At 44.1% G+C, this 22,794-nt stretch overlaps 2 protein-coding genes and 1 long non-coding RNA gene across 3 annotated transcripts in view; all 3 read left to right on the plus strand.

Annotated features, from left to right (window-relative positions):
• The window catches only part of LOC310718318, a 198,226-nt gene that overhangs the window by 83,399 nt on the left and 92,033 nt on the right, over positions 1-22,794 (plus strand). The gene's annotated exons all lie outside the window — the stretch shown is intronic.
• On the plus strand, positions 3,496-4,562 carry LOC310718302 (dual specificity protein phosphatase 18). Its single transcript, XM_083527078.1, has 2 exons — positions 3,496-3,733; positions 3,881-4,562. The coding sequence occupies exons 1-2, from the start codon at positions 3,688-3,690 to the stop codon at positions 4,441-4,443; spliced, it is 609 nt and encodes a 202-aa protein (XP_083383204.1). The 5' UTR covers positions 3,496-3,687; the 3' UTR covers positions 4,444-4,562.
• LOC310718242 (uncharacterized protein) lies at positions 10,029-14,915 on the plus strand. Its single transcript, XM_083526987.1, has 2 exons — positions 10,029-11,400; positions 12,871-14,915. The coding sequence occupies exons 1-2, from the start codon at positions 11,281-11,283 to the stop codon at positions 14,419-14,421; spliced, it is 1,671 nt and encodes a 556-aa protein (XP_083383113.1). The 5' UTR covers positions 10,029-11,280; the 3' UTR covers positions 14,422-14,915.

A 22,794-nucleotide genomic window follows, 5' to 3' on the forward strand; every position in this document is an offset into this window, starting at 1 on the left:
ACTAATTAGGAAGGGACTTCTGCTATAATAACCTCCACTCTTCTGGGAAAATGTTTTACTAGATTTTTGGACTGTGGGTGGAAAATACAATTTAGGGAATAACCACATATGGCTGGAAGTGTCAGGTGTGCCAGTACTTTTGTCTATATCATAAAAAGATATTTTTACTAAAAGGATTTCGACCTTCTTTGATCTCCTTGGCACCCCTCTGGACAGCATATGGAAGTAGTGCAAGAGGTGAAAAAGAAATAGACTATAAATAGAAATAGATTATTTCTTTAATGTACTAATGTGAGATGCAGTCAGCATTTCAAGTCATCACAAAGGTGTTCAGTAGAGTTGAGGTCAGAGCTCTATGGCAGGCCACTCATGGTCTTCTAGTTCAAGTGAAGGAAAAATTTTATGCTACCTGTAGCCAAAGACATCAAGTACAATTGTGTGCCTCTAACTTGGAAACAGTTTAGGGAAGCACCACAGATGGCTGAAAAAGCCAGCTACCCGAATACGTTTGTCCATATAGTGTAACTCATAACTAGTTATTATTTTTTTGTCTACTTAAAACCTACATAGACATTGGAATCTTTAACCCAAGGACACAAGAAGTAGGGGAGCCTGTAAGTCAGAAACAGATTATTTTTCTGAGCCTGAAAATGTTTTTTTTTTTTTGCCACAACAAACATGGCCACCATTAGCAATAGTCCATGGCAATTTAAAATGTTTAATTTAAATTTAATATGTTAAATTGTTTGAACCAGGTGTCACTTTATTTCAGAAATTTTAATATACTATTGACTGAATTAGATCTTGTACATGGCCCAGGCACTCAATTGGCACCATGAACTGTGTTATATATACAATCAGGTGTGATAAATTCATACATCATATCAATGGTAAGAAAACCCATGTGAGGATATGACTTCACCAAGAGAGTGGGTATAGAGGGAGTAAGGGAGGGGAACAAGTACTGAGCCTTGTGGGACACCTGTGGAGAGTCTGTGTGGGACAGATGTAGACCCCCTTCATGTTACCTGGTATGAGCGACCCTCCAAGTAGGAAGCAAACCATTCCCATGCTGCTCCATGGATACAGAGGCTCCTGAGGGTAGATAACAGTGTCTTGTGGTTGACTGCGTCTAATGCTGCTAAATGGTCAAGAAGGATGAGTACAAATGACAGCTTGGCTGATCGAGCAGCATGTAGTTTCTTAGTGACAGCCCAAAGGGCCATCTTTGTGGAGTGTGCCACTTTGAAGCCAGACTGGTTTGGATCACGGAAGTTGTTCTGTGAGAGATAGACAAACAATTGGTTAAAAACAGTGTGTTCCAGAGATTTAGAAAGAAAGGAGAAGTGATATCAGTCTGAAGTTGTTGATGTCCGATCCAGAGCAGGTTTTTGCAAGATGGGAATAATCCTTGCTTGCTTGAAGGTAGTTGGCACATGGCCAGATGTTAAGGACCCGTTGATGATTGTGGAGATGAACGGCAGGAAGTCTTGTGAGATGTTCTGAAGTGTAGTTAAAGGGATTGGATCCAGAAGGCCGGTGGTCAGACTGCAAGATTGGATGACTTGCAGTATCTCTTCTTTGGCTATGGTTGAGAAGCTTGAAAATGAAGGCGTAGGGAATTACTAGGTTTGTTGTGTAGTTATTGTTCGGGAGGAAGTGAAGGTCTGGCAGATTTCCTCAATCTTCTTATCATAGAAGAAGGGAAAGTTTTCAGCAGTCAGGGAGGATGAAACAGGTGGAGCAGGGAGGGTGAAGTAGTGAAATGATTTAAGTCTTACAAGAATTTTGTGCAGAGGCCTCGGGTTTTAGCGGAATTCACATCAAAACAAAATACGGTCAGGAGTGCACGGTAAGATTCGAGGTCTGCGTCAAGTTGCGATTTTTTTCCACTTCCTCTCTGATGATCTAAGTTCTCACCGATTGCTGTGCAAAACCTCTGACAGCCAGGGGGTGGGGCAAGAAGTCTTCTTGTGTTTAATGTTTGGGGCAGAGGAGGTTCATGGTTGAGAAAAGAAAGGAGAGGAAAGTGTCAGTGGCAGAGTCCAAGGGTAGAGAGGAAAAAGAGTCTGGGTCAGTAAAAGATAAAAGAGTACAAAAACATACAAAAAAGAGAGAGATGACAAACGATGACTAAAGTCTGTTAGATGGGAGGTTGAAGTCACCAAAAACTGTCAGAGGGGTGCTGTCAGAAGGGAAAGTGAGGAGTGTGTCCATCTTTCGTATCATGACAATGATGAAGAGGTTGATTGGAGAGTTAACAGAAACTGAATGGAAATTAAAAGAAGACATGGTTGGATGATACAAAAAGAGAGGTATGAAACACCATCTCCTTGACAAGTTAACCCACTACCTCTACCTGTTTCTCTTGGTGAGTGAGAGAAAGCATAGGCAGAAGACATGGCAGATGGTGTAGCTTTGTTCTGTGGGGATATTCTCATCTCAGTGAGCGAGTTAGTTTTCCTTACAGCAGACTGGCAATTCCAGAGCCCACCTACCACCCCTGTCTGAGATTGAGACAACCGAGGAGGTTGATGAGGTTACTGGCAATGTGACCTCTGTTCTGTGGATGAGAACATCTGTGTCTGTAAGAGGTGACTGCAGAGATGAGATCAATGTATGAATGTGGTCACGTGTTTATGACAGACATAATCAAGCACCCAAACGTACTCCAAATTTGTTCTCTATCTCCTAGATATCTCCTATATCAAGTGTCAGCATTTTTGTATTGCTGTCTGAATTTAGAGTGAACATCATTCAAGACTTTCACTCACTCGTTTCTACCACAATGCACTCTGTACATCCGCTGTACACTCAATAATGCACTACATCCCTATACTGCACCATGACACAGCACAAAGGAAAATCTCCCCATGAACAGAAGTTTCACCAGAATTTGATGTTGTTTAGCTTTGGTGTCAGCTCAAGGACACTGACAGGAAATCCTGCAGCAAAGCTCTGTACATAATGTAGGTTTATATTTAGATTAAATTAAACTTTGTCAATGTGCAAGGTACATGTACAGAGGCAATGAAATGCAGTTTGGAATGTAATTTTTAAATAGTTGTTTTATTTTATTATTCTGTATTGTGAACTACACGTACATATATACACGTTATAAAATCTTTAGGAGACAAATTAAGTAACAGCATAAATTACACGATGATATAGAAAAACAACACTATGCTAATTCTTAAAGTTGGACTTGATGACTGCAGTGCCGAAGCAGAACGCTGTGACGTGTGACGTCTGCAATAAAGACTACTGCTGAAAGATCTTCTGGTCTTCACTGGAAAAAAGTTTACAACAATATAATTATTTATTCTTATTAATTTTCTTTCTGGTTTTAAATTGATTAAATAAATGTCTGACAGTAATGTGTTGTTTTTTAAATCATTATCAATTAATAATTATATATATATATATATATATATATATATATATATATATATATATATATATATATATATATATATATATATATATAAAATAAACTTAATGCTGAATACACATGGTGAAAAAAGTACCTACTACTATATACATTTTATGATGCACCTCAGATGTTAATAGGAGGTAGGACTAACATTTATGACGACATTGTCTGAATTGATGAAACAGCTTTGTCTGGGTGACGCAGGATTTTGACGTCAGTGTCTAAATTCTCTGGAAATCGCTAGAGATCAGTGAATGAGTGACCAATTTCGGACACACAACTCCGACTACAGGTCATTAGGTAAAAGGTTAAAAGGTTAAAGGGTTATAACCCTAGCTGTCTTTTCCGGGTAGCGCAGTAAATAACAAAATAAAGTAATCAGAGAGCTAACGCTATCTATGAGGCCAAATCCAAGCATTAACCCTTTTTTTTGTTTGTTTTTAATAGGTAAACACGTGATGGACGCAGCATGCTGGACCCGTGCACCGCGACTGTCTGGACCGAGTCAGATAACCGACTACCTGTACATCAGCAACGGCAAGACGGCCACAGACAGCTCGGTATTAACCCGCATCGGAATCAGCTGCATCATTAACGCTACACAGGAGACGGACAATTTTCGCCTTCCTTCTGTAGAATATGTTCATGTGCCTGTCTCCGATTCTCCTTCAGCTCAGATTCAAGAACATTTCGATCCAGTTGCAGATAAAATACTTGGTGTTAAAGCGCTGCACGGCCGCGTGCTGGTCCACTGCTGCGCCGGAGTCAGCCGCTCCGCCACACTGTGTCTCGCTTACCTCGTAAAATATCGCGAGATGTCGCTCACGGAGGCGCACGCGCTGCTCAGGACGTGCAGGCCGATCATTCGCCCTAACCATGGCTTCTGGAGACAGCTGATCGACTATGAGCTCCGAGTACGTGGAGTGAATTCTGTACAGATGGTGGATTCACCCTTGGGACAGATTCCAGATTTGTATGAGGAAAGCACTAGAAATTTTATACCACTTTAATCTGGCATGGGGCCAAATGTCACCTGTTTTATTTATACAAAATTATAAAATTTATACTGGAAGCCCCCTGCAACTCTTCCCTGTACCTTTCAGAATAAATAAAAAGCACTTGAAACAAATGTAATCTGTAACTATATATATATATATATATATATATATATATATATATATATATATATATATATATATATATATATATATATATATATATATACACACACACACACACACACACACACACACACACACACACACACACATACAGTGAGCAGCGGCGTCTCGAGCTCGTACCTCAATTTTTGGAAACTGTAAACTGAAACAATAAACTGGAAAAAATAAATTGTGAAATTAGACTTGCTAAACAGGGCGAGTTAACCTCATTATAAGCCATGTCTAGTTTAGGTTTTATCAGATGAAGGACATCTTAGTGTGGAGCACTGCATTATTGTGTGGGTCAGGGGTCATTTGATCTGGTGTAGAATACCTGGGGGATTTGGGTGACATTTACATTTAACAATGTAGGTTCTTGTGTTTATGTTTTCAAGGCCCAGTCTAAAAGGAGTAAGAGAAAATGAACCCTGTCAAGTATAACAAATATATATTTTTTATTATTATTACATTTGACACTTCTGTTCCTCTTACTTTTGAAATGATTGCTACATCCCTGAATGTGTCAGTAATAACAATACAACTAACATTACTACACATAACTACTTCTTCTTCTTTCGGCTGCTCCCATTAGGGGATCATCCGTCTCCATACTACTTTGTCCTCTACAATCCACAAACTCACAATGCAACTGCTTCTGAACTTCTCTATACTTCTCCATCAACATTCTCAAAGCAAATATTGCATCTACAGTGAGGAAAATAATTATTTGAACACCCTGCTATTTTGCAAGTTCTCCCACTTAGAAATCATGGAGGGGTCTGAAATTGTCATTCTTCTTCCTCCAAACACGTTTAGTGGAATTATGACCCAAAAGTTCTATTTTGGTCTCATCTGACCACATGACTTTCTCCCATGACTCCTCTGGATCATCCAAATGGTCATTGGCAAACTTAAGACGTGCCTGGACATGTGCTGGTTTAAGCAGGGGAACCTTCTGTGCCATGCATGATTTCAAACCATGACCATCTTAGTGTATTACCAACAGTAACCTTGGAAACGGTGGTCCCAGCTCTTTTCAGGTCATTGACCAGCTCCTCCCGTGTAGTTCTGGGCTGATTTCTCACCTTTCTTAGGATCATTGAGACCCCACGAGGTGAGATCTTGCATGGAGCCCCAGTCCGAGGGAGATTGACAGTCATGTTTAGCTTCTTCCATTTTCTAATGATTGCTCCAATAGTGGACCTTTTTTCACCAAGCTGCTTGGCAATTTCCCCGTAGCCCTTTCCAGCCTTGTGGAGGTCTACAATTTTGTCTCCAGTGTCTTTGGACAGCTCTTTGGTTTTGGCCATGTTAGTAGTTGGATTCTTACTGATTGTATGGGGTGGACAGGTGTCTTTATGCAGCTAACGACCTCAAACAGGTGCATCTAATTTAGGATAATAAATGTAGTGGAGGTGGACATTTTAAAGGCAGACTAACAGGTCTTTGAGAGATTCAGAATTCTAGCTGATGGACAGGTGTTCAAATACTTATTTGCAGCTGTATCATACAAATAAATAGTTTAAAAATCATATATTGTGATTTCTGGATTTTTTTTTTTTAGATTATGTCTCTCACAGTGGACATGCACCTACGATGACAATTTCAGACCCCTCCATGATTTCTAAGTGGGAGAACTTGCAAAATAGCAGGGTGTTCAAATACTTATTTTCCTCACTGTATGGTGCTTTTCCTCTGCATTAAACTATTCTGTTGCTCACAGATGGTCACCTCTTCTCTCAGCCTGGCTTCCACTACTCTTTCCCATAACTTCATGATGTGACTTATCAACTTAATTCCCTTGTAGTTACTGCAGGTCTGCACATCTCCCTTATGCTTAAAGATCGGTACCAGCCCACTCCTTCTCCATTCCTCAGGCATCCTCTCACCTTCCAGAATCTTGTTAAAAAAATATATTGTTAAAAACTCCACTGCCATCTCTCTTAAACATCTCCATGCTTCTACTGGTATGTCATCCGGTCCAACCGACTTTCCACTCTTCATCCTCTTAATCGCTGCTCTCACTTCCTCCTTACTGATCCTATCTACATCCTGCTTCACCAACTCCACACCATCCAGCCTTCTCTCTCTCTCTCTTTCTCTCTCTCTCTCTCTCTCTCTCTCTCTCTCTCTCTCTCTCTCTCTCTCTCTCTCTCTCTCTCTCTCTCTCACTTTCTCTCTCTCTCTCTCTCTCTCTCTCTCTCTCTCTCTCTCTCTCTCTCATTTTCCTCATTCATCAGCTGCTCAAAATACTCCCTCCATCTTCTCAACACACTCTCCTCACTAGTCAACACATTTCTATCTCAATCCTTTACTGCTCTAACTTGCAGCACATCCTTCCCAGCTTGGTTCCTCTGCCTGGCCAATCAGTATAAATCTTTTTCTTCTTCCTTAGTGTCCAACTTCTCATACAGCGCCTCATATGCCTTTTCCTTAGCTTTTGCCACATCCCTCTTCACCTGCTGCTTTATCTTCTTCAAGTCAAGAAGCTTTTATTGTCATTTCAAACATATATAGCTGACGCATTACACGGTGAAATCAAACAACGTTCCTCCTGAACCCTGGTGCTAAATACAACAGCAATCACAGAAAACAGAAAACACAGGGTGAAGGACTAGTAAGTGTCCTCACCACATAAAGTGCATTGTGTGCAACATGGTGCAAACAGTGCAGAGACAACACAAGACAGTGCAAGACAATACAGGACAGTGTAAGACAAATAGACAAAATACAAAATAGCGATGCCAGTTCTTGAACTCCTGCCTACTTTTCTCATCTCTCTGTCGATCCAAATCCTGTTTCTCCAATCTCTTTCTCCGTATGCTTTTCTGCACTTCCTCATTCCATCAGCACATTTTTTTACTTTGTTTCTCTTTTTTGTGTTTCTCTTTCCAGATGTCACACCAAGTACTTTTCTAGCTGTCTCCCTCATCTCTTCTGCAGTAGTTGCCCAATCATCCAGCACGTCTTCACCACCACCGAGCCCCTGTCTGACCTCTTCCCTGAACCTCACACTACAGTCTTTCTCCTTCAGTTTCCACCATATTATTCTTCTTTCAGTCCTCACTCTCCTCTTCTTCTTCTACAACTCTAAAACATCCTACAGACCAGCATCCAATGCTGTCTAGCTACACTGTCCCCCGCCAACACCTTACAGTCTCCAATCTCCTTCAGGTTGCATCTCCTACATAGAACCTGTGTGCACCTTCCTCCACTCTTATATGTCACCCTTTGATTTAAAAATTTAAATATTTATTCACCACTGCCATTTCCATCCTTTTAGCAAAATCAACCACCATCTGCCCTTCCACATTCCTCTCCTTAAACTTCCAGCTTCACGTTCATCACCCTTTCAGAAACTCTCTTCACCTCCACTACATTCTTACTGTACTCTTCCTTCAGAATCACCCCTACACCATTTCTCTTTCCATTCACACCATGATAGAACAGTTTAAACCCACCTCCAATTTTCCTGGTCTTACTCCCTTTACACTTGGTCTCCTGAACACACAACATCTCTACCTTTCTCCTCTCCATCATATCAGCTACCTCTCTCCCTTTACCAGTCATAGTACCAACATTTAAATAACCCACCCAAACCTCCAATCTCCTACATTTATTTTTTTCCCTGCTGTCTCTGTAGACGTCTTCCTCCTCTCCTTCTCCTCCTTCGGCCAACAGTAGCCCAATTTCCGCTGGTACCCTGTTGGGTAACGATACCTGCAGATCCTGTCAAACCAGTCACCTGTCACCTGATTTATAAAACCCAAAGGCACTTTTAAGAGCCACCATCTCTCTCTCTCTCTCTCTCTCTCTCTCTCTCTCTCTCTCTCTCTCTCTCTCTCTCTCTCTCTCCCTCTCCCTCTCTCACTCATGGTAGGTACTGTAGGATTTACTACTAGATTTCACACACCAAACAGATGGGAAAATGGTATTTTGCCAAATAGAAATGGCAAAAATTTATCAGCGATGGCCGTAGCACAAATCTGCAGACTTTGGTCATTTACTGGGAGAATATATTTACTATATTTTAACTCAAAGCAACCACTGATGATGCTTTATAATTCCAAGTAGCTTACAGAATAAAAAGCATTAAGAATTGCTAATTAAATGTTGAGTAATAGTGCTTGAAGAATATTTAAAATATAAATAACAACTAAGGAAAAAAAAATACAGCGTCTGCCCAGTGGCAGAAAGAAAATGTGGCGGAGGCACAAAAAATACATTGTATTGAAAAACATTAGATCATTAGTCATGCTGAATGACATGAAAAAAGAGGGAAATTCGTGTCCATGAACAGAGTCAATAGATACAATTTTGTGATTATATCACGAAATGCTGTAAGACTGGGTTTAAATAAATGCTAAAAATGACAAGATTTTAGGCTATTCATTATTTTCTCTATAAAATAATATTTCATAAAGAGAGGTACACTGGCTGTCAAATAGTCCTATTAAAAACTCCAGAAGGCCATGAGGAGCATATGAAGACAGGTTAGAATCAGACTGCTCCAGAGCTCCAACATCTGGTGCATGTTAACCAGCCTGCATCTTAAGTATTTCGCAAAAAAATACTACTAATTTCACTACCACATGAGCTTAACTTTTCTGTAAGTTTTAAAAAAAAACAACATTTACACAGCTGTGAAATTCAACACTATTGTCAGTGACATTCAAGCAGGTCATCTCAAGCAAAGCACCAGAAACTGATCATTCTGGTTTCCAGGAAATTAGACCCTAGCATTATACATTATACAATATAATATATACATTTATATATAGAATATACATTTTTGACCTTATTTTTATGTGTTATATAGTTTTATACTAGTTATACTTTATACTTGTAATATACTTATATACTTTATTTTATTTTTAGTTTAATATTCTATTTTCATGTTTAGATGCTGGACAGTCGTAAAAAGCATTTCACTACATGTACACATAATGAACTCATTATGAATATGTATGTTACAAATCAAAATAAAATTTGAGTTTGGAAAAGGTGCATGGTCTAGTTCCGGTTTGTGAGTGGAGGGTGAAGCCAGGGAAAGGGAATGATGTGTTTCCTATTATATTATATATCATATATCCTATCATATTTCCCACCACATGCATTTATATTGTGCTTTCTTAGTCATTCAGGTGCAGTTATTTAGAAGCTACGTCATGTCAACTCAAATTCTATCTGGTTAAATAGAAGTAGCAGTTTCTTTTTTCTGATGAACCTGATAAAAGTCCAGGGGAAATGACTCAGCTTCCAGATGCATTTACATTTGAAAACAGTAGCGGGCGAAGTAGCCGCTCTTGATATTTAACATATACTGAACAAAATTATAAACGCAACACTTGTTTTTGCCCCTTTTTTTCATGAGCTGAACTCGAAAATCTAAGACTTTTTCTATCTACACAAAAGGACTATTTCTCTCAAATATTGTTCCCCTTCAGGAACTCGAACTGCGTCAAAACGCTATGGGAACGCCCCTGCGTGACCGCGCTCTGAACCATGTGTGTAATCTGACCAATAGGCGTTTGGTACGTGACGTCATCAGCGGGCGACGTTGCGTAAACAGGAAGCTACAAGTGGCTGCGAGATGGACCAGACGCTAGCTTTCTGCTCGTTCAGGTAAGCGCTGTTTCGCTGTGTTTCTGATCGAGTGATGGCTGGCAGGCAAAGTTTTCGTAGGTGCGTTCATCCGTGTCCGCGATTCATTACGGGCAAGGATTCGCATGATCGGTGCGTTGTTTGCCTGGGAGTGGAGCATGCACAATTGGCTCTCGAGGGTGTCGATTGCTCGCATTGTAGCCGGATGGCTATGCGCACGCTTCGCTCCCGGAGAGCGCTCTTTGAGGAGAGCTCTCTCCCTCGCGGCTCCGGTCCCGCTTTCGCCGAGGCGAAGCGGCGCCGGCGCTCGTGGGGCTCGCAGGCCGATTTAGCGGCGGGGTTGGAGTCGGATGAGTCCGCTTCAGCTTCATCGGCTGAATTGAGCTTCGGCTCTATCGGAGAAGCAGGCCCGATGGCTGCTTCTTCTTCCGGTACGAGCAGCGCGGCATTACATGTCTCTCTCTCTGAGGAGGGTGAGCTGATGGATGCTAGCGAGCCCGTGGAGTCCTCGCAGCCTGTGCTGTATGAGGAACTCCTCGAGGTCGTGACACGAGCCGTTGCTAAGCTGGATCTAGCTTGGCCGGTGGAGCAGCAGAAACAGCGCGCACCCAGTAAGCTGGATGAGCGCTTTCTGCGTCCTGTGTCGCGTTCTTCTCCGATCTGCACGCGAGGTGTCCAGTTCCTGGGAGACCCCGTACTCAGCGCGTTCTTCGTCTCGCCACTCCTCGCTCTATGCGAATGTGGTTGGGGCTAAGGCGTGCGGCTATGGGGCGATGCCGCGTGTTGAAGAGACGCTAGCCAGCTATCTCTCTCCTGGCGTGGCTTCGTCGCTAAAGGCTCCGGTTTTCCCTACTAAGCCGCTACGTGCTACATCGGCTTTGGTGGGGAAGGCTTACGCGGCAGCAGGTCAGGCTGCAGGATGTCTCCACACCATGGGTGTGTTGCAGGCATACCAGGCTGACCTGCTACGTGATTTGGATGAGGGACTTAGCTCTGGGGCCTCTGACATTAAGGAGTTGCGTCGCACTGCCGACTTAACCCTTTCGGGCCACGAAGCACACGGCGCGGGCCGTTGGTCGGTCCATGGCGGCCCTGGTGGCCACAGAGAGGCATCTGTGGCTCACCTTGTCCGACCTCCCGGACAAGGATCGAGCTGTGCTCTTGAATGCACCGATGGCTCCTCTTGGCCTTTTTGGCGACGCGGTGACGGCGGTCGTAAACAGGTTTCAGGAGTCTAAGAAGCAGTCGGCTGCGTTTCAGCAGTACCTCCCTCGCCGATCGCGTGGGGCTGGTCAGCGGCAGCCCCAGCCCGGTCCCTCCGGGCACTGCGAAGCCCAGAAACAGAGCGTTGCCACCCGGTCTCCGCGGGCTGGGCCTAAGGGTCCGAGGCGTCGCTCTGGGCCCAAGAAGGAGCAGGCTGACCTGAGGGTCACCCTCGCCTCCAGCAAACGGGCTGTGGTGCGGAAATCCTGACGATCTTTAGTCGAAGGGACGGTGCACACCTCTCGCTACGGTGCCCGTCCCTCCCCCGCACCACCAGGGGGGCGGGCCGTTGACTCTGCCACAGGATGTGCTTCAGAGCACGGCCTCCCTCCAGCGGGCGTCTCCCTCCACTTCCGCCCAGAGACTCGGTACGGATGGGGGAGGGACGCCGCCTCTCACGTGGTGTCATCAGCTGCAGGGCTCCGCCTTCCGTTCCGAAGAAGGATGGCGGGTTGCGTCCCATTCTGGATCTTCGCTTTTTGAACCGCTCTCTCAGGAGGCTCAGGTTCAGGATGCTCACCCTCATGGGGGTCGTGACTCAGATCAGGTCCGGGGACTGGTTCGTCACGATAGATCTAAAGGACGCGTACTTTCACATCGCCATCCTTCCTGCGCACAGGAGGTTCCTGAGGTTTGCCTTTGGGGGCGTGGCATACCAATATCGGGTCCTCCCGTTCGGCCTGGCACTCTCGCCCCGCACCTTCACGAAGTGCGTCGATGCAGCACTGGCCCCATTGCGGCTCCAGGGCATCCGCATTTTGAATTACATCGACGATTGGTTGATCCTGGCTCATTCAGAGCGTCAGGCGATTCGGCATCGAGATGTCGTCCTCGCCCACATGAAGGTGCTCGGGTTTCGGCTGAACGCCGGCAAAAGCGTGCTTTCTCCGGCACAGAGAACCACCTTTTTGGGCGTAGTGTGGGATGCGGCCAGGATGCAGGCACGGTTGTCGCCTGCTCGGGTCGAGGTCATCCTCGCCGCCGTCAGGAAAATGCGGGAAGGCCAGCCACTCACTGTGAGGCAGTTTCAGAGGCTGCTGGGTCTCATGGCGGCGGCATCCAGCATAGTTCCGCTCAGGCTCCTGCACATGAGGCCCCTCCAGTGGTGGTTCCGGGGCAGGGGGCTCTCCATCAGGGAGACCCGCATCGTGCTATCAAGGTCTCGCGGCGTGCCCTTCAAGCCTTGGATGTCTGGAAAGACCGTCCTTTCCTGTCCTGTGGCCCGGTGCTGGGGGCTCCGTGCCGTCACGTGACGCTGACAACGGACGCTTCCCTCACGGGGTGGGGAGCGGTCATGAGTGGCCACTCCGCCCAGGGTCTGTGGAGCGGCCCACGTCTCTCGTGGCACATAAATTGCCTGGAGATAATGGCAGTGTTTTTGGGGTTACAGCACTTCCTCCCGGCCCTGAGAAATCGCCATGTGTTGGTCCGGACGGACAATACTGCGGTGGTCTCTTACATCAACCACCAGGGGGGTCTCCGGTCTCGTCCCTTGTACAAGCTGGCGCGAGCGGTCCTCTTATGGTCTCAGGACAGGCTCCTGTCTTTGAGGGCCATTTACATCCCGGGTCGGTTGAATGGCAGAGCAGACCCCCTGTCAAAGCAGGGCCCGAGGCCTGGGGAATGGCGTCTCCATCCCAAGACGGTGGAGCTTATATGGCGGAGGTTCTACAGAGCCCAGGTGGATCTTTTTGCGACCCAGGAGACCTCGCACTGTCCCCTCTGGTTCTCTCTCTCTCACCCAGCCCCGTTAGGGCTGGATGCCATGGTGCAGTCATGGCCGAGGCTACGCCTGTACGCTTTCCCCCCGATCGCTCTGCTCCCTGGAGTTCTGGAGAGAGTTCGCCGGGAAGGAGTCCGTCTCCTCCTGGTAGCGCCTCGTTGGCTGGGCAAGCAATGGTTTGCGGATCTGGTGTCCCTGCTCGAGGGCCCTCCGTGGGAAATTCCTCCCAGGAGGGATCTCCTCTCACAGGCGGGCGGAACCCTGGTTCACCCCCGCCCGGAGTTGTGGAGGCTATGGCTGTGGCCCCTGAGGGGGCTCAGTTCGTAGCGGCTGGTCTCTCTACCGAGGTAGTTGGCACCCTTCTCCACTCCAGGGCTCCCTCTACGAGGAGGTCGTATGCTGCACGGTGGCGACTGCACCGTGGTTTGGACTCGGTTAACTGCCCGGTCGGTTCAGTTCTGGAGTTTTTGCAGGAACAGTTTGCCGCAGGGTTGTCCCCTTCGACCCTCAAGGTTTACGTGTCCGCCATCGTGGCTTATGGCACCCCGCCCGCGGGGCAGTCACTGGGCAGGCACCCACTGGTGACACGTTTCCTCCGCGGCACCCGGAGGCTGAGGCCCGGGACACAATTTAGAGTGCCTGTCTGGGATCTGGCTGTTGTGCTGGCGGCTCTGTCTGAGCCCCCCTTCGAGCCGTTAGCTGATGTGGCCCTTAGGTTTCTGTCGGTCAAGACCACCTTCCTCTTGGCGGTTTTCTCCCTGAAGAGGATCGGGGATCTGCAGGCTCTGTCTGTGGCCCCGTCCCGCCTGGTGTTTGCCCCTGGCATGACCAGAGCATTTCTCTACCCGAAACCTGGGTACGTGCCTAAGGTGCCTTCGGCTCCCTCACGTCCTGTCGTCTTGCAGGCATTCCGCCCTCCTCCGTATGCAGCCCCCGAACAGGAGCGACAGCACCGGCTGTGTCCAGTGCGAGCACTGGACACTTACCTCCGCAGGACGAGTCCATGGAGGAGGTCGGAGCAGCTGCTGGTCTGCTATGGCCCGAACAGGAAAGGTTTCCCGGCCAATAAGGAGACTTTGAGCAGATGGGTTGTGGATGCGATTGTGTCGGCTCACGAGTCCTCTGGCCTCCCCGCACCGCTCGGGGTTCGAGCTCACTCCACCCGGAGTGAGCTCCACCCGGAGTGTGGCGGCCTCTACGGCCTGGTCCGCTGGAGTCCCACTCCAGGACATCTGTGACGCGGCGGGTTGGTCCACCCCGCTGACCTTCGTCAGGTTCTATGACCTTGACCTCAGAGCCACCCCGGGCTCCTCTGTCCTGCGTGCTGGTGCTGAGGCCCTCACTCTCTAGGCAGGGTCTGGTCAGTGTGGCGTGATTGGACACTCGTTCCCATAGCGTTTCGACGCAGCTCGAGTTCCTGAAGGGGAACGTCTCTAGGTTATGACCGTAACCATAGTTCCCCGAGGGAACGAGACGCTGCGTCTCCCTGCCACACTCCCTGCATCCCTGCGGCGCTTACCTTCTCTCGCAGTAGCTAGCGTCTGGTCCATCTCGCAGCCATTTGTAGCTTTCTGTTTACGCGACGTCGCCCGCTGATGACGTCACGTACCAAACGCCTATTGGTCAGATTACACACGTGGTTCAGAGTGCGGTCACGCAGGGGCGTTCCCATAGCGTTTCGACGCAGCGTCTCGTTCCCTCGGGGAACTATGGTTACGGTCGTAACCTAGAGACGTTCACAAATCTGTCTAAATCTGTGTTAGTGGGCACTTCTTTGTTGTAATAATCCATCCACCTTACGTATGGCATATCAAGATGCTGATTAGACAGCATGATTATTGCACAGGTGTGCCTTAGCCTGGTTTTACTGTATTGGGGGGATCCGAAAACCAATCAGTATCTGGTGTGACCACTATTTGCCTCATGTATTTAGCTTTAAATTCAGATTAATCTGTGAAGAGAACACCTTGCCAGTGCCAGACGCCATCGAATGTGAGCATTTTCCCACTAAAGTTCGTTAAGACAATGAACTGTAGTCAGGTCAAGACCTCGATGAGGACGACAAGCATGCATAACCCTAACCCTAACCCCTTAAAACTTGTGACATCTGTGACATTGTTCTGTGTGATTAAACTTCAAAGTGTCCTTTTATTGTGGCCAGACTAAAGCGCACCTGTGCAATAATAATGCTGTCTAATCAGCATCTTGATATGCCACAGGTGGATGGATTATCTCAGCATCACAGATTTAAACAGATTCGTGAAAAATATTTGAGAGAACTAGGCCTTTTGTGTACATAGAAAACGTTTTAGATCTTTGTGTTCAGCTCATGAAAAATGGGGGCAAAAACAAAAGTGTTGCGTTTGTAAATATTTAACATGACACAGAACCCAGCCATTAGGGTTTCACAAGCCAGTGCACTCTTAGTGCCAGTCCCGAACCCGGATAAATGGGAAGGGTTGCATTATGAAGGGGCATCCAGCTTAAAACATGTGCCAAATCAAATCTGCAGATCACGAATCAGAATTTCATACCAGATCAGTCGAGGCCCGGGTTACCAATGACCGCCACAGGTATTGTTAGCCAACAAGGTACTGGTGAAAATTGAGCTACTGTTGGCAGTAGGAGAAGAAGAAGAGGAGGAAGCTGTCTACAGAGTCATTAGGAAAAAGAGAAGTGTGGGAGAGTGGAGGTTCGGGTAGGTACTTTAAATGTTGGTACTATGACTGATAAAGGGAGAGAGGTAGCTAATATGATGGAGAGGAGAAAGGTAGATATGTTGTGTGTTCAGGAGACCAAGTGGAAAGGGTCTCAAGTTTATTAGAGGGACAGCGCATGTAAGACGTTTTGGGGACAACGTGAAAGAGGCCAGATTGAGATGGTTTGGAAATGTGCATAGAAGGGACATGGGGTACATCGGTAGGAGAATGCTGAGGATGGAGCCACCAGGAAGGAGGTAAAGAGGAAGACAAAAGAGGAGGTTTATGGATGTGGTGAGGGAAGACATGCAGGTAGTTGGTGTGAAAGCAAATGTAAAGGACAGAGTAGTATGGAGACAGATGACCCTCTGTGGCGACCCCTAATGGAAGCAGCCGAAAGAAGAAAAAGAAGAGGAAGAAGAAGAAGAAGAAGTAGAATAAGAAAAAGAAGAAGATTTTACATTCTGAAAACAGCTATTCTACATTCCTACCTTAAATAATCTTTGTATCTTGTTAGATATAAAATTATCTTTTCTTCTGATCATTTAGTGAAGACTACCAAATACAAATGTATAAATCGGACGTATTTTACTGTATATAAGAGGATAAAATGGTACTAAAATTTAAAACAATCTAAAAAGAATTATTACTAAAGAACATGCATTTATGCATCATCAGAACTTACTGAAAATAAAATTTGCCATATTTTTAATACTATAATAGCCCTGACACACTTTATACATTAAACAATTTTTCAGTTTTCATTATAGAACTATTAAGCAAGTGGCAAAATGTGAGTCATGTGGAAATTTCATCTGGCTTTGAGTCCATGTATTTGTCTACTGCAAGTGAAATTTTTTTTGTTTTATCAGCATTCTGTGGTCTGTTTTCCTCCAAGTGAATCATTGTGAAATGGACCATGTGGTATTTAGTCTAGCTTTCTTTTTTAATTGGCTCCATATTTGCTGTATTGAACATCAAAATGAGAAAGGCTGTATCAGAGAAAATAGAACGCAATCTCGTTTCAGTGGAAAAATGTCTTGCGTAACTAAACATAAGATTTTGTAGCATAAATATTAATTATTGTTCTTGATTTTAACCAACCAGGAAAAAAATTCTGAGATTTTAATCTGTTCAGTGATTGTGCAGATTGTGCAGAACGGCAGATTTGCCAGGTCTGTCACAGAAGGTTCATTGTCTGTATAGATGAAAGCAAGATTACAATGAGCACACGTGACAGACATAAAAGAACGTTATGCTATTTGCAATGCTGTCCAGCAGGAACGTTTTGAAAGTAAGTCACACAGACCTCCACATTCTTGCCAAAGATAACCTTAATGCTGTTAGGTACAAGAATGAAACTCTTAGAGCCACTGTTAGTCTTTTTATGTTAATGTACTGGACCCTGGGTTCCTCTTGGTACATAAAAATCCCTAGCCTTATGTGACCAGTGTGTGTAGGAAGTTTTTTTTATCACATAGGCATTTTTGCCCTCATATTCCTCAGACCTAATTGAGAACCTCTGAGACATTAATCATTGGAGTATCTCAAGCCACCAGGTAGGACCACAGACTGTCTAGGAGATTCACTGATCCAGATCTGGAGTTGCCCCAGGTCACCATCTCATCAGGAGCAAGCCCAGAAAAAGTTAGGAGTGCGTTTAGTGTTAATTGTAAGTTGTCATGATGAAATTCATGAATGTATTAGCCTGTAATTATTTATTTATTTTTTTTACTTAGATTTTTTTTGTGTGATTTTGAATCCAGCCCTCATTGAGTTAATGCCTACAGATAATATTACATATATTTTTGAGTCATAAACATTTATAAATTTTATTTATCATTCATTCCTATACAGCCTGTATGAACGTTAAGTGTTAGCCAAATAAAATCATAAATGTATATAAGTATGAAGTCTCTTATTCCTAATCTGTGATATCTGCTTATCAGGAAAAAGAGCAGTTGAATTTAGCAGAAGAAACTGGTAGAGAGGTGGATGAAGAGGTGTTTCCTGCTCTAATGGCCACCAGTGGGTTGGATTTTGCCATAAATGAATTTATAGACATTGGTGAGTGATAACTGAGGACAATATTGTATAATGTGAAATGTATCCCAGTATCTGAATGAATGCTGGTAGTGTTTTTATTTTTTTTTTTCGGTATTTTGAATGTTGTAGGTAGTGTTGATGATGTGTGAAGAAATCCATAAAATGTAAACAAACGGCAAATTTCATTGCAAGTACCAGGACCAATCTCTTTATTCCTACGGCCAAGGTTCCACACTAAGAATTCTCATAACTAGTTTGCTAAATCCAATAATAAACTGACTAACATGACATCTATTAACCCCAGTAGAACAGGACATTCTAAAAAAAATCTGAAAAACTAAGTCACTTGCAAAAAAGAACACCAGCTAGCCATCACTGGGAGTCCTGTACTATCAAAGGTATTAAATCTGGCCCTGCTTCATATGAATTGTTGTTTGACCTTTTGATTTTGCCCTTCTTCCCTCCATGGATCTTCCCACTTCGTCCAGGCCTGCCTTTGGATGGTGTTCTCTTCGACTGGAGGTCACTCTGGACGGTCAGCTGGGGACGGTTTCTCATCAACACCTTGGGTGGTTCCATTAAATTCCGGAGTAAAAATAGGAGCTTTGAGGATGGATTTGGACTGTAGTTAATGTCAACAGACTGCTACACTCAGGAATACACTTTGCTTCTGATCACCATCACTGTACCCCGCAACATTGTATATCTATAATAAATGGACATTCGGTGCAACCCAGATGAGGATGGGTTCCCTCTTGTGTCTGGTTCCTCTCAAGGTTTCTTCCTTTGCCATCTCGAGGAGTTTTGCCTTGCCACAGCCGCCACCGGCTCGTTCATCAGGGACAAACTTACTTATAAAGAACATATTAATTTTTTATCACAACATTATCTGTGTAAAGCTGATTTGAGACAATGTTCATTGGAGTAAGGCCAGGAACAGTTAAGAGGGGTTTAAACTGTTCTATTATGTTGTGGATGGAAAGAAAACTGGTTTTTGGTCCTGAAGGAAGAGTAAAGGAAGAGTGTAGTGGTTGTGAAGAGAGTTTCTGACAGGGTGATGAACATGAAGCTGGAAGTTGAAGGGGTGATGAAAAATGTCATCAGTGCCAATGCTCCACAAGTGAGCTGTGAGATGGAGGAGTTAGATGAAGTGGTAAAAGGTGTACCTAGGAATGAAAGACTGGTGATTGTGGCAGACTTTAATAGGCATGTAGGTGAAGGATAGGTATGGCCTTAAGGAGAGAAATGTGGAAGGGCAGATGGTAGTAGATGTTGCTAAAAGGATGGGAATAGCAGTGGTGAATACTCATTTTAAGAAGAGGGAGGAGCATAGTGTGACGTATAAGAGTGGTAAAAGGTGCACACAGGTGGACTATGTTCTATGTATGAGATGCAACCTGAAGGAGATTGGAGACTGTAAGCTGTTGGCAGGGGACAGTGTAGCTAGACAGCATCGGATGGTGGTCTGTAGGATGATTTTAGAGGTGAAGAAGAAGAGGAGGAGAGTGTGGACTGAAAGAAGAATATGATGGTGGAAACGGTCAGACAGAGGCTCGGTGGTGGTGAAGACATGCTGGATGATTGGGTAACTACTGCAGAAGAGATAAGGGAGACAGTTAGGTAGGTACTTGGTGTGACATCTGGAAATAGAAAGGAAGACAAAGAGACGTAGTGGTGGAATGAGGAAGTGCAGCAAAGCATAAGGTAAAAGAAGTTGGTGAAACAGAATAGAGATAATATGAAAAGTAGGCAGGAGTACAAGGAGATGCGGCAGCAAGTGAAGAGGGATGTGGTGAAAGCCAAGAAAAAGACATATGAGAAGCCGTAGGAGAAAAGGATTTTACCACTGGGCCAGGCAGAGAGACCGAGCTGGGAAGAATGTGCTGCAAGTTGGAGCAATAAAGGATGAAAATGGAAATTGTGTTGACGTAAGGAAAGTGTGTTGAGAAGATGGAGGGAGTATTTTAAGCAGCTTATAAATTAAAGCTGATAAGATATTGAAGCAGGAAGTGGGTAGGATTAGTAAGGAGGAAGTGAGAGCGGTTAAGAGGATGAAGAGTGAAAGAAGAGAAAAAGTGGAGAAGAGCCTGGAGAGATGGGGAATGAAAGTCAGTAGGAGTAAGACAGAGCACATGTGTGTGAATGAGAGGGAGGGCAGTGGAGTGGTGGGGTTGCAGGGAGAAGAGGTGGAGAAAGTCGGAGGAGTTTAGGTACCTGATTTGTGATAGAAGGGTATCTTCAAGAGTAAAAGGGAAAATTTATAGGACTGTGGTGAGACCTGCTATATTGTATGGTTTAAAAACATTGGCACTCAGTAAAAGACAGGAGGTGGAGCTGGAGGTAGCAAAGCTGAAGATGTTAAGGTTTTCATTGGGAGCGACAAGAATAGAAACAAGTTTATTAGAGGGACAGCGCATGTAAGACGTTTTGGGGACAACGTGAAAGAGGCCAGATTGAGATGGTTTGGAAATGTGCATAGGAGGAACATGGGGTACATCGATAGGAGAATGCTGAGGATGGAGCCACCAGGAAGGAGGTAAAGAGGAAGAGAAAAGAGGAGGTTTATGGATGTGGTGAGGGAAGACATGCAGGTAGTTGGTGTGAAAGCAAATGTAAAGGACAGAGTAGTATGGAGACAGATGACCCTCTGTGGCGACCCCTAATGGAAGCAGCCGAAAGAAGAAAAAGAAGAGGAAGAAGAAGAGGAAGAAGTAGAAGAGGAAGAAGAAGAAGAAGAAGAAGAAGATTTAACATGTCAAAGCGTCCTTCATATTTGAAGAGGCAAAATTTGGTTATAAATCAGATCAGGTCACATACACAGTCTATAGTCAGCTTTATAGCACAAATGGCCTAATATATAGTACAGATGGTGTAATATATAGCAAGTGACAAAGCCAATTTGCTATTTATTAATTTGTTTGTGTGTTTGAGATGGAAACAATTGTGGCGCTTTTATTAATTTGAAGAATCCAGTGAACTTAAAAGTGCATTTAAGAAACCACACATAGTGAACCATATTTAAAAAAAATTCATGGCAAGTAAAAACTTTTCTTTTCGGTTCCAGACACCATTTTAACAGTGTATGTTTTTAAATAGTATTTTTAAGATGTAATACATTCTGAAAACAGCTATTTGCTGTATTGCTGTTTGCATAAAAAATTTGCATATTTGCTGTATTGAACATCTTTGAGACAATATTCATTGTTAAAAGCGCAATACAAATAAAAATGAATTGAATTGAATTGATTAAGTCACTCTTGATAAGGGTGTCTGTCAAATGCTATAAATGTAAATGATTTGCAACATTGGGTGATATAATTTTTGGCAGCAATTCTAGCTTGCAATAATCTCCAAACCAACTTATAGAAGGTGAGCTTTTGTGCCCCAATGGCTTTTGGGGGATTGTGTCTTGAAGAGTGATTGTGTCTTCATCAAAAAAAAAAGGAAAAACCACTAGTGATACACCATTCATGATACTGTGTTAAAGCCAACAAAATGTCTACAAATGTTTTTAGGCCGAACGTTCCTGACATCATATGGGACTTCCAAATTCAATCCTGCAAAGTAATCTATTTCAAAAGACTGCAAGAAATGTGGATGTGGAGAGCACAGTAAACCACAATCAACCCGAGAGCATGCTCGTGACATGTCAGAGATGGTCTGAAATCAACATGACAAGCCATCTTCTTTTATACACTTTGAGCATCCTTGTTAACCATTAACTTCGAAAACTCCCCCAAACTGGGCTCCAATTACCATTAGCTTGGGAACCACACAAATTTATAAATACACTAATTACCATTATCTTGCAAATATCCTTCCTTAATACGTCATTTAGAGGTTTGCCTGGCCTTTTTTGTTACTATTATCTTTGACCTGTTTAGGGTTGTACCAAAAACATTAGTTTCATCGTTATGTTTCATTCTTGCTTTTAATCTTGAACAGTGCTCTTTACTCATCATTATTTTGACTATGTGTAAGTACCTTATCTTCTATTATTATTTATTGAGTATATCATTCTGCTTAAGCACTAAAATTAGCTTGTATTAATTCTATTATTATTATTCTATTATTATAATAATTATGTTTTTGCCAGCCAGGTGCTTTTCTGCACACTATCACCCATCCCAAGGTGTCATGTCTTCAGTAAAGTATCGTCAGTTTCTACTCTCACATGTGGCTGCTGATTTTTTTCTTGTTTCTGGAGATCTTGCTGTCTTTCACACGTGCTTTTACCCAGATATTTCTCACCTTTATACTTCCCCTCCACTTAAGTGTGATACTATCAGTGTGAATGATAGTGACAGTGTGGCTTCCTGTGTCTATGTGGGTGGACATGATTATGATTATGGGCCCATTTCACCTATTTGTGATCAGGACAGTAACAGCTCAGTTGGGTATTTCCACCCCTGATGGGTCATCTGATGTGTCACTTTCTGTTGTAGAATTAAATATCCTTTCCAGAGCTCTGTGTTATGTGTTGTATATTGTTTGCTTACTTCAGCTGGTGATTTTCCTAAGTATCAATAAGCATTATTTATCCAGCACTATATTAATTTTATCCTACGCAGTCTGGCTATAAAACGGCACATTCCACAGAGAGACTGCCCTTTTAGCTGTCACTAAGAAACTACATGCTGGTGGTCCTCAAATATTGCTAATGTGACACGCTCCTGTCAGTTCCTTCTCTCAACATCCGAAGGATTCAACCATTTTTTAAGTTACGTTTTATTCTCTTAGCTGCTCAAGTGCTTGTTCAGTCTCTTGTCATTTCGATACTGGCTTACTGCAACTCTCTGCTGGCAGGTTTACCTCTGAATGCAATTTTTCATCTGTGTCCTCTGCAAATGATACAAACAGCTGTGT

Source organism: Silurus aristotelis (genome assembly GCF_946808225.1).
Source record: "Silurus aristotelis genome assembly, chromosome: 23".
NCBI lineage: Eukaryota > Metazoa > Chordata > Actinopteri > Siluriformes > Siluridae > Silurus > Silurus aristotelis.